The sequence below is a fragment of the Leuresthes tenuis genome, unplaced genomic scaffold (genome assembly GCF_036924035.1).
Source record: "Leuresthes tenuis unplaced genomic scaffold, fLeuTen1.0.hap1 SCAF_17, whole genome shotgun sequence".
Classification (NCBI taxonomy): domain Eukaryota; kingdom Metazoa; phylum Chordata; class Actinopteri; order Atheriniformes; family Atherinopsidae; genus Leuresthes; species Leuresthes tenuis.
In genome coordinates this window covers 20,409,806-20,420,705 of record NW_027325371.1, presented here as the reverse complement: position 1 = coordinate 20,420,705, position 10,900 = coordinate 20,409,806, and the positions used below count along the sequence as shown (strand labels likewise).

At 42.6% G+C, this 10,900-nt stretch overlaps 2 protein-coding genes across 3 annotated transcripts; one reads left to right on the top strand and one right to left on the bottom strand.

The window, feature by feature from the left end:
- Window positions 1-360: 360 nt before the first annotated feature.
- On the bottom strand, window positions 361-5,721 carry pglyrp6 (peptidoglycan recognition protein 6). Its single transcript, XM_072368790.1, has 5 exons — window positions 5,602-5,721; window positions 3,515-4,342; window positions 3,127-3,337; window positions 2,749-3,043; window positions 361-1,411 (listed from the first exon to the last, which is right to left on the bottom strand). The coding sequence occupies exons 1-5, from the start codon at window positions 5,666-5,668 to the stop codon at window positions 1,397-1,399; spliced, it is 1,416 nt and encodes a 471-aa protein (XP_072224891.1). The 5' UTR covers window positions 5,669-5,721; the 3' UTR covers window positions 361-1,396.
- A 992-nt stretch (window positions 5,722-6,713) lies between these two features.
- On the top strand, window positions 6,714-9,445 carry trappc5 (trafficking protein particle complex subunit 5). 2 transcript variants are annotated; one of them, XM_072369209.1, is made up of 3 exons: window positions 6,714-6,784; window positions 7,647-7,919; window positions 7,994-9,445. In XM_072369209.1, the coding sequence occupies exons 2-3, from the start codon at window positions 7,650-7,652 to the stop codon at window positions 8,288-8,290; spliced, it is 567 nt and encodes a 188-aa protein (XP_072225310.1). In that variant the 5' UTR covers window positions 6,714-6,784; window positions 7,647-7,649; the 3' UTR covers window positions 8,291-9,445. The 2 variants fall into 2 exon arrangements, with proteins under 2 accessions (XP_072225310.1, XP_072225311.1); XM_072369210.1 differs by lacking the exon at window positions 6,714-6,784 and adding an exon at window positions 7,025-7,040.
- Window positions 9,446-10,900: the final 1,455 nt, after the last annotated feature.

Sequence of the window (10,900 nt, the reverse complement as noted above, 5' to 3'; positions counted from 1 at the left end):
GTAGGTCGTTAATTTTCTCATAGATCAATTAAAGTATAATCATGTTCTGTATTTGACCAAATGTGTTGAACTTAACTACATCTGACCTGAACTGAACGCTCTGTGTGTTTATTTATTCATTTAGAAATAGAAAAGTTAAAATAAGTGCGTCAGTCTTTTCATGTAAATGTGTGATTATTTTTGGTCCCTGTACTGTATTAACGCTTAAAATAAATCATCTGTCATTGTCACTATACAGAAGGTAATGTGAACTATCTCTTTCATGTGCAAAGTGCTTACAGATAATAGTATACTATTTCAGAAATTGACATAATGCATGGATGCACTGCAATAACACAACAGTCACACAGGTAAATTAAGTACATTTGACAAAGTTTTATTCCATATGATTAGAATCAGGTGTCTCAAATATAATTGCAGAAGTGTGAAAGTCATTGTCCCACTATGTAAGCGTGTCCTGAGGAAAAAAATGGGGGGGGGGGGGGTGTTCATCTGATTTTACGCAAATGATTTAGAAAGATTTTCACATTTCTGTGTTTGAAATTAAACGTGAAATTGAAACGTGTCATTGTAAAACAAAGCGTATACAAATAGCATTCACTTCAACCTTTCTCAGTCTATCCAGGCCGTGATTTCAGTGATTAAACGACGTTTCCAAGAATCCCAGAAAACCCCCACAGAATCTGCTGGAAACCTTCCAACGGCTCGTGTCGAAGCTCAATAAGGAAAAAGATCCAAGTGCATAACCAATGCATAACCAAGTGTGACGAGCAGGGGGGATGTGGCGGGAAAAGTATTTGATTTCCAAAGTGAACATCGAAGGAAAACTACAGTTTACCAAAAGACATGCGAGATAACTAGTTTTAAGTTAACGTGCTATGGAGATTCAGCTGTTCCACAGTATATGTTTGCTGCAGATCAAATTCAAAATTTCCACGTGAGGATCCTTCAACCAACAATGAAGCATGGTGGAAATATTATGATCTGGGGGTGGCTTTGCTGCCTCCAGGGACGGACGGCTTGACATCCAAGTTTGATTGAACTACGGCACCAGCTGCACTAATCTGACTCTTGGTCCCTTCGTATTTGTTGTGGAGCTGAATCTCGAAGCAGATATGCGTGAAATATTAATCTGTAAATTGACCGCATGAGTGGAATAAGTGGATTGTAAATAGCACAAACTCTACCGGAAATAAATGACAGTTATACTTAGATAAAGTGGGCATGTTCGGTGCTTTATGTTGTCAGAGATATACACTCAAGATTTCATAGATCTCAGATCATGGCGTCTGAAGGAAGGGTCGACAACAGGAACACAGCCACACAAAAGGACGGATATTTATTGTGTGACGTTTTGGTTCATCCACCACTATTTCTGTTGCCAAGGTGATCCTTTTCATTCGCTGACCTCCTGTAAGAAAAGAAATCAAGCATGAAAGGAAATAAAGGGGAAAAAACATTGATAGCGAATACTATTTTCTTCTATAGAACCATGCAAAAACGCTGTTACAAAATGAAAGTCACGGCTTGACTTTTGTTTGGAATGCAGTGATTTGCCAATCTCATAAACTATTTCTTATTTATAATAGACCATAGAGCACATGTTAAATGTTCAAAGAGAGACTTTTAACTATTTCATGAAATATATGAACTCTTAAATTTGATGGCAGCAGCACGTCTAAAAAAAATGGGACATGGACAAAAGGTAATGCTAAAAGGAAAGAGCTAGAAGTACATGTTGCAACTAATTCAGGTAATCGGGGTGATCCAATCAGGGACTGAATAGTGTAGTGGTGAGATTGCCACCCATCCCAGGTGGGTGACCTGCAAATCCCCTGCATGAAAAGTACTACCTCCAGTAGGGGTCCTCAGGCAAGACCCCTTTACCTACCAGTGTAAGTCACTTTGGATATAAAAGTCTGCTTATATAGAGAAGCTTAGAGATTGGCAGAATTTGCAAATATCTGCATTTACAAGTCGTGGCAGAATTTCATGATAATGTTAGAAGTGAATACTTTAAATATTCCATCATCTGCAGTACATGAAATCATCAAAACATCCCGAGAAACACTGTCATCTTCTCTGGGCCACTGGGCTCATTTAAAATGGACCAAGACAAAGTGGGAAACTGTTCTATGGTGAATCAAAATGTGAAATTCTTTTTGGAAATCATGTATGCTGCATCCTCTGGACTTAAGAGGAAGGAGACCATCAGACTTGTTATCATTTCAAAAGCCTGGGGGGCTGCATCAGTGCCCTTGGAAGTGGCAGCTTGCGTATCTGGAAAGGCTCCATCAATGCTGAAAGGTACATACAGATTTTAGAGTAACATATGCTCCCATCTTTTTCAAAACCTAGCACATTTCAGCAAGACAATGCTATTTTATTACAGATAATTCTTCTTCTGTGTCCACTTGTGTTTGTTTTGCAATTTCTCCTTTTTAAAACAAATGTATTCCTCATGAGATACAGAGATGTTTGACAGGAGGAAGCCGTTATGTACAGAGTTATTGGGGTTTATGTCGGTTTCTGTCATTGTTGATTTATTCCATTCATCTCCTTGTTTGATAAGCATTTATGTATTTTCATGATATGTGGAGAACTGTGATCACTTGGACTTTTTCAGCTGCTTCCAATGGAAGAAGCAGGTCTGAATACAAAAGTTCTGATTCATTGACCAGAATAGCATCCTATTCTCCATGCTTGTTTCTAGATAACAACTGCCTAAACGTCAGTGTTCGTACACACCTTAAAGTGTTCCCAGCCTTGGATCTCCTTGTAGAGGGCGTCTCCAGGACAAGTCGTGCTCACCACCTGTCTGTGCCCCTGCAGTATGAAGGACGGCACCAGTCGCCCACCACCTACTGCACAGGATGCCAACTGATCCCTCACCAGCCCCATGGAGTGTTCAGATGGCAGACGGGTGACATAGTCCCCTATGAAGGAGACGCCGAAGCCTTTGGAGTTTTGTCCCAGGGTGTGGGCTCCTTGCCAGTGCCACCCTCTGCCCTCGTAGATGTTTCCATCACCACCAGCAACAAAGCTTCGGAAGCACAGGGGATCTTAAGTATTCTGAACTGTGTATTTTTGGCATGTTCAAGAGACTTTACAGGAACTGCTTTTTACCTGTATCCAATGTCATCCCATCCTCTGTCTTCTTGGTGGAAGCGCTGCATGGAGAGCATGTCTTCAGAGCATTGCTGGAAGGTCAGACAGGGCTGGCTCGGTGAGTGCGTGTGGTGGATGAACATGAAGGACAGAGGTAGAGACAGGTTGGTGGGCGTTCCCCTGTACGGCTCTGCACCCCACATGCACCGAGAGATGATAGGTGGACAATCTGAAACACATTGACATAGTTACCTTGTAACACTTAACTGATCTTTTAACGGAAACTGTTCTTTTTCTGGTCTAATTTTGATGGACAGTGAAGACCTTTTTTTGGTATAGACTATTCTCAGACCACAAGTGCTTTGTGAATTCTTTCACTTCTGCTCTATTTTGGCCTCATGCTCACCCATGTACATATGGACAAACTCTTTCATTTCCTCTTTCATCACAGCCATCAGCTGCTTCTTCTTCTTCACCTCCATCTTTGAGTGTCCTGCCAGTCTCTGCTGCAGCTCCATTGACCTCACCACCTGCCTTGCCAGCACCGGGGGGGCGACCATCCCTCTGAAGTTCTCCCTGCGACGTCGGCTGATGAGCCGCGGGGCATCATCCAGTCCTTTGCTCCCCAGCTGGTGGCAGTAGTACTCCGTCAGCAGACTGCTGAGCTTAAGAGGACGCCTGGATTCATCAGAAACCTCCATTCCCAGCACCACACCATCCATGCCTCCATTGACCTGAGCCGTGGTGAGCGGGGATGGTCTGCCTGAGAGGGTGAAGACTTGAGGAGAGGTTAAGCTGTCCCAGCAGCCGTCGGGTCCAAGCCGCTGCGTGTCAGCAGGGATCTGCCTTAAAGAAAGACTGAGATCTTTGGCCAGAGTGAGTTGGTAGAGGCCTCGAACACGTTCTTGACTCTTGGAGAGGAGACCAGCCTCGATGCCCAGGAGGAGCGGTCTGAGAGCAACAGTGGTACCATCAGGGCTCAGAACCACACCTTCTTCTCTGACATCTTCCAGCACTCTGTGATGCACAGCCTTTTTCATGTAATCTGTAAGGTTAGCATCCAGTTCAGGAACACTGGAGTTGGCATCTGCGAGGAAGTACTTAATGAATGCATCATTAAGGCCAGCTGCCCTGCGCAGCCTCTTCAACACAGCTACTGGCTCTGACCCAGGGTCCTCATCTTCCACCTGCTTTACCGCCTTAATGAAGTCCTCCATGTGGCAGGAAAATGAGGCTGGAGACAAAAAAAAAAAAAAAACATGAATATTTTAGTCATTCAGTTGAAGACCCTTTTATAAGAATGAAGGGGAATTGTGGAACTAAGAAAGCAGAGCTCTCAAAGAGACTGTTACTGAGGAAAATTCCTTTTGCTAACTGCATCTCCAAATAGTTCAGTATTGTTATGTAATGTTGGTGGCTAGCCAGCTAATGCTACAGCAGTTAGCTTATTGACAAATGAAGCAACACTGGTTGTAGACACACAGACCCAAGACACACAGAAAGGATTAACATTAATTTCAGCACAATCAAGAAACTCTGTATTTTCTAAACAGGTGTTTTCAGTTTTAATACTCGTGGTCGTTTCTGATGTATTCTTCTGCTGTTTCTGGGGTCAAGTCAGGTCAAGGGTTTTTTTCTATAGCACAGCCACAGCTCACCAAAGTGCTGTACAAGCAGAACAAATATGAATATAATCAACAATCTCTATGACAGCAAAAAAAAAATATGACTTAACAATAAAACATCAAATAGATGAGTAAGATAAAATGAAATAGAAACAAATAATTATTAACGTCTACGGAACATGATAATGATAAAAAGGAGACAGTTATGGAGCGGAAATCACTACAGGAGAACAGAAAACCAGTCAGTGGGGACAGGTAATAACTGTATCCACCTATTTGAGGTAAAATCTTGCAAAAGACAGACAACAAACAAAAAGATTTTTAAAAAAAGATACAAACTGAGGCTTTTCGCCTGGTTGATCAAAATTAGAACTTCTTTTTGAAAACCAAGGATGCCGTGTCCTCTGAGTTTTTCTGTTCACAGTTCAAAAGCCAGCATCCATGATGGAATGGGGGTGCATTAGTGGACGTGGCATGGTTAACACGGCCTCCGCCTATGCTGGACCATATGAACAGGTTTTAAAGCAACTTACGCTGACATCCAGACCAAAACACATTTTTTACCTATTACAACAGCGGGGGAATGTTGTAAGTCTGGATGCCTAAAGTCCATATGTGTCACCCAGTGTTTTCATTGGGGATAAAACGCACAGGGATGCATTATGAAACAAAAACAAAAATACAACAAATGAGGCTTGAAATAGATTAGCCAAAGGGCACACCGTAAGCTTCTATTATTCTGAGTCAAGCAGAATTAAAAAACAAAACATGTAACAAAGTCAATATGGTTCCCTGATCTGACTGCACATGTTACTGTAACCCATAGGCATCTCAGGAAAATGACCAGAGGATAAACAAGCATGATTACCTTCTGCATATGTGCTGACCAACAGCACCAGCATGACCAGGGTTGGTTTCCAGTAGCCTTTACCCATCCTGACTCGCAGACACTTTCAGCTCCCGGCTTCAGATGTGTGCACCTTGTTGTCTCTTTTATAGAGGTTCATATACAAAGTAAGTGGGTGGTTATGCAACAGTTGTGCACATACGCCACGCCTGTGTTTAATCAGTCCGTGCGCCCGGCCTGAGCATTTTGGGAAACAGGCAGCTGTAACGTGGCCACAGTCTTGTTTTTCCCGCTCAAGGTCTTCCTTTGTGACCAACTTGGACATTTTTGAGAAATTCAGAAGTTCTGTAATAAATCCCTCTCAGGTTGCTTGCTTGTGAAAATACATCCTTTCAAACTGTTCACTGCTGTACAAATCAGTGGCACTCCTCTCTGAGGCAATCCATTGCAATTGTTAATTGTCATAAATGCAAAGCTAAGCTGGAAAACTGAGGAAGTCCCAAAACCATGAATAATATCTGTTCCTTTGGCTGTGACAGAAATATACATGCACACTGAGGCAATCCTCATATTGATGAGGAACACATCGCTTACAGATTTTTACGGTATGCTGATACCGCAGTTGGAGTTATATGTACACAGTGTCCAAAAGTCAGCACTTACATGATGAGAATAACAGGAAGTAGATGTAGCCCAGGTGACAGAAATTTCCACTCAGTAGGTCTGGGATGCAGACAAATAAAAGTCAAATATGTGACAACTGTCATTTATCATAATGACCTTTTTATGAGGAGGAACCACAAAAAAGGGATGTTTGTGAGAGTAAACGCATGTCACATGAAAAGTGAGACAAAACAAAAAAATGGCATGATGGCCTCTTAGGAACAGGTGTAACTCATGACATTGACAGGGTGGTGGCTGGATGGGTGGCACAACTGTAGTTTTAATAAGTTTCAGCAGATTCAAATGACTGCTGTGGAAATGTCCAGTAGGACTGATTCACACATAAAGACGAATCCCAAATGAAGATGACATGGAAAAAAACAGCACAAAAAACAGCAAGCGTGCCGGACAGCCTCCGGTGCACTAGGTGGCGGAATACAATTTAAATGCTCGTAACGTCTCTTTTAGAAAAGAAGACGAAGAAGAAAGGTGAAGTAAAGGCTACACCGTAGCTGTTTTATGTGTTTTAGCCCCAAACAAGGTGCGTCTATGTAGAGATTCCACATGTAGAAAATTGATTAATGGACACAAATGCTGTTTTTTTCTATGGCAGAAAGCATACGTTTCTACTCGCATACAGCTATCTTTCACGGTAGCACCGGGCTAACATTTGTAGCTACATGCTAACAGCTATTTGCGATCAGCTGTTCGGTTTGAAACTAAGCTTTGGTTAAAAAAAAAACAAAAGGGAGCTCAGTGGCTTTAGTGTATTTCCTCAAATTTACCGAAGATTAAACGTGTGTAAGCGTGATACTACGCTAAATTGCCGCATGAGCTTTATTTATTTTATTTTGACGCAGTCGGAGGCAGTGAAGTGGAGCCCGTTCATAACAATTAGCTACAAATTTGCTTCGATCATTTTTGTGCTGTGTTTTGACTCGTTAATAACACGAATACTGCTTTATTAACAATTTTGGGTACATTAGACCATCATCTCCAACTTCCACGTATGATTGATGTGTTTAATGATATTTACCTCTGACTATAATGTATAAAGCAGCCAGAGGGAGCAAATTTAGTCTTTTTTTTTTATAGTTGCCAAATACATTTGTTGCACTTTCACGCACATTCTTCTCGTCGCGAAAACATTTGACATACAAATGTAAAGGGACAAAACAAAAGTGAAACATCTAGGCATAAAATGACTTAACGTCAGAATCTGTGACAAATGGCTGAGCCTTTAAACTGCTTAAACTCCTTACCCATGATTCACAGCTAACTGCTTTGACTTAGGTGTTTGAGATAATTTGCACTCTCAAGCCTCGGCAACAGGAAACTGACAACGGCACTAAATTGTGTTCTGTGATGCTCATGTATGTGCGCTTGATGTCGGCCTCCAACAGAAAATGGACACACGGTTCACTCGAGGGAAATCCACCATCTTGGAGCGACCCCTGACCCGACCCAAGACCGAAGTGAGTCTGAGCGCCTTCGCCCTTCTCTTCTCGGAGATGGTGCAGTACTGTCAGAGCCGTGTGTACTCGGTGTCGGAGCTGCAGACGCGCCTGGCGGACATGGGTCAGAGTGTGGGGGCCAGCATGCTGGACGTGCTGGTGCTGAGGGAGAAGAACGGCAAGAGGGAGACCAAACTGCTCAACATGCTGCTCTTTATCAAGGTGAGCAAATCCAAAGGAGGTGACTGGGATTGATTGACTTGGTGATAAAGCTAACGGTCGTCTCTTTCTTTAAGGTGAACGTGTGGAAGTCCCTGTTTGGTAAGGAGGCTGACAAGCTGGAGCAGGCCAACGACGACGACAAGACGTACTACATCATAGAGAAAGATCCGCTCATCAACGCATACATCTCCGTCCCCAAGGAGAACAGCAGCTTGAACTGCGCCGCCTTCACCGCCGGCATCGTGGAGGCCGTCCTCACACACAGCGGCTTCCCCGCTAAGGTCACTGCTCACTGGCACAAAGGCACCACGCTGATGATAAAGTTTAACGAGTCAGTCATAGCCAGAGACAAGGCTTTGGATGGCCGGTAAGACTGCCGAGGGTGAGTGGATACATGAGTCAATGGGAGATGAGGAGAAATCGTCCAGGTTCAGGCTCGTGTTTGTTCCTCGTGTGCGGATGACTGTAACTGAATATCCGTCTGATAACTGATGGGACAGGACGGCTGTGCTGCTCTGAGCCACATGTAGAGCAGACACGGTGCAGCTTATGGATCCTCTCATTCCCATTGAACCTCCTGAAGTGGCTCGATATCGTTTTATTTTCCAACACTCGTTCACTCGCAGTTCCTAAAAGAGAAATGTGTCCGATAAGAACACTACCTGGCCAAAGCATAAGTCGCACCCTCTGAATATTCTGTTGGACCACTTCTGATGTAATTTCAATAAACTGATGCAGTGTAACAAAGTGTTTTTCCGTCCAGAGTTGAATTCATTTTGAGCACGTCTCTTTTATCGCCGATGAGCGAGCTGGACTGCTGCATAAAGTCTTCTCCAGCACATCCCAAAGATTCTGACGGCATGATGATGTTTCACCACCATCCCTGCCAGGTTTTGGTGATCTGTTTTGACAGTTCTGAACTCGGTTATCTCCTCGGCTGCTTAGTTTGATGGATTCAGAGCGAATCTTTTCACTACCGGAGTAGCATCTTTTCCATGGCCACCCGTTGTGTCCTCAGACATGGTCGCTGAGCGAATGAGAAGCTCATCACTACATCAGTCGGAGTTAAATAACCTGTTTCCAGCATAATCCCTGCAGTCTTTTTGCAGTCAGCCTGCTTAAATCCAGGTGACGACTTATTTCTTTATTTGGCCAGGCAGTGTAATTCTCTAACTTTCAACAGGTCACCGTGCTGTAAATAAATGCTGTAACTTCTTTGGCTATTTTGCACCCTTTTTTTGTTGCATTATGAACCCAATTACTTGATATTGAAAATAAAATGAGCATAGAGGCTCGGCTGATTAACAATCCAACACATTATGGCCCAGATGTTATTTAGCTTCCTTCCAGTTCAACCACCGCTTCCACGCCTGTAAATAGACTGATGATGTGGGCTGGAGCTAACACTGAGATCATGTCTTGCAGTATAAATACCTGATTACTGTGTTTCATTTATTGCCAGTGTATGCAAACGTGAGGCATTTGTTTTTGTGTGGGAGTACACAAATAAAGATGAAAAGGAAAAAGCTCGGAATTGGCTGTTCTTTTTAAGAGGTGAGACCTACTTTCAAGTGATCAAAATGATTTGCCAACAATGAAACCTGCCAACCACCTCTGAAGCGCACTGAATAACATAGTTTAGTCAAAGAAAGATAATCACCTGCTTGGACTATAATTAGATTATTATTTCTCATTCGTTCATGTAAAAGCTGAATTTTTTTTTATTGATCTGGGGCTGATTTTGCACCCTTTTGTAAGCAGACGATGATTATTTCTCTCCATCAGACCAACGGACCAATCAGTTTGGCTGAACACTTTCGTTTCTTAACTCTTTATATATTCTTTAAATGTTTTGTGTGCAAATGTATTAATAAAGTAATTAGCATTTACAGGCCGCCAGACAAATGGAATGAATGACAATTTACTGTATTTTGATTTCAGATATGATGGATTTAAAGAAGCGGACATTAGGACTTACACATTTGAGCTAAAGTACAATTAAGAGTCCTTAATTACCTTCCATCACAGTCAAAGTGAGAAAGTGGCCTGTTGTGGTGACATCCAGGAACAAAGAGAGCTGAAGGCTTGAGTTCAGAATGATTTCCTGACGTTTGCTTTAATAATTCTGACACAAATCAGTGGCCGAGGCTGCACTGGCTTTGTGATTTTTTTCAAGTTTAACCAATGGTACACTAATAAAACCCCACCATAGATCAACCCAGTAAAACGCTACAGAATGACCTCTTGTGTCTGTGAGAATTAACCAAAATTAAGTTAAGCATTCTCGGAAGTGCCACAGTCTTCTGAGGTCTTAATGAAGTGGTCGCGGCACGCCTGAGTCTAAATACGACGGACACATTACAACATGAGTTTTGTACCATGAGTTCACAGCTCTGTTTTTTTTTTGGCGTGGAGTGATCAACTCAACACTCTTTCATGGGTGTCTTTATTAAATCGTGCCCTCAATTGTCAAACTACCCTGCGAATTTCAATTTGGAACCGAAGTAAATATACGATAAAAAGCCTGATGATGTGTTCAGACTCAAAGAAAAATCTTTAAATTTGAGCAAACAATTTCTGTGACGCTTTGACGCGACCGCCTATCAGCATTGAGATTCTTCCTTTGGCACCAGGAGCGAGAATCAGTAACGGATATGAGGAACTACCATCAGTCACGGAAGTATACATTTCTGACTTGGTTTCAGTTGTTGCTGCGTGCTGCAAAAACACTCCAATAACCAAACTTGTGCAAGTTAAACAAAGCGTACATGCCTTTTATGTTTGGCCTGAATACACCATGAGAGCTCACACCAGCATACCCTGCAAACTGAGCTCAGACTACCACACTCCAAACTGCTTTACCCTGAAAAACTTTCACTTTCCCTGACCATGAACAGCTGGTACTGATGCGTCTTTTAGGAACAATCTTGTCAGGAGTCCTGTTGAACTGGTCCGGGGTTGTTAAACCTAAGCACCACTTA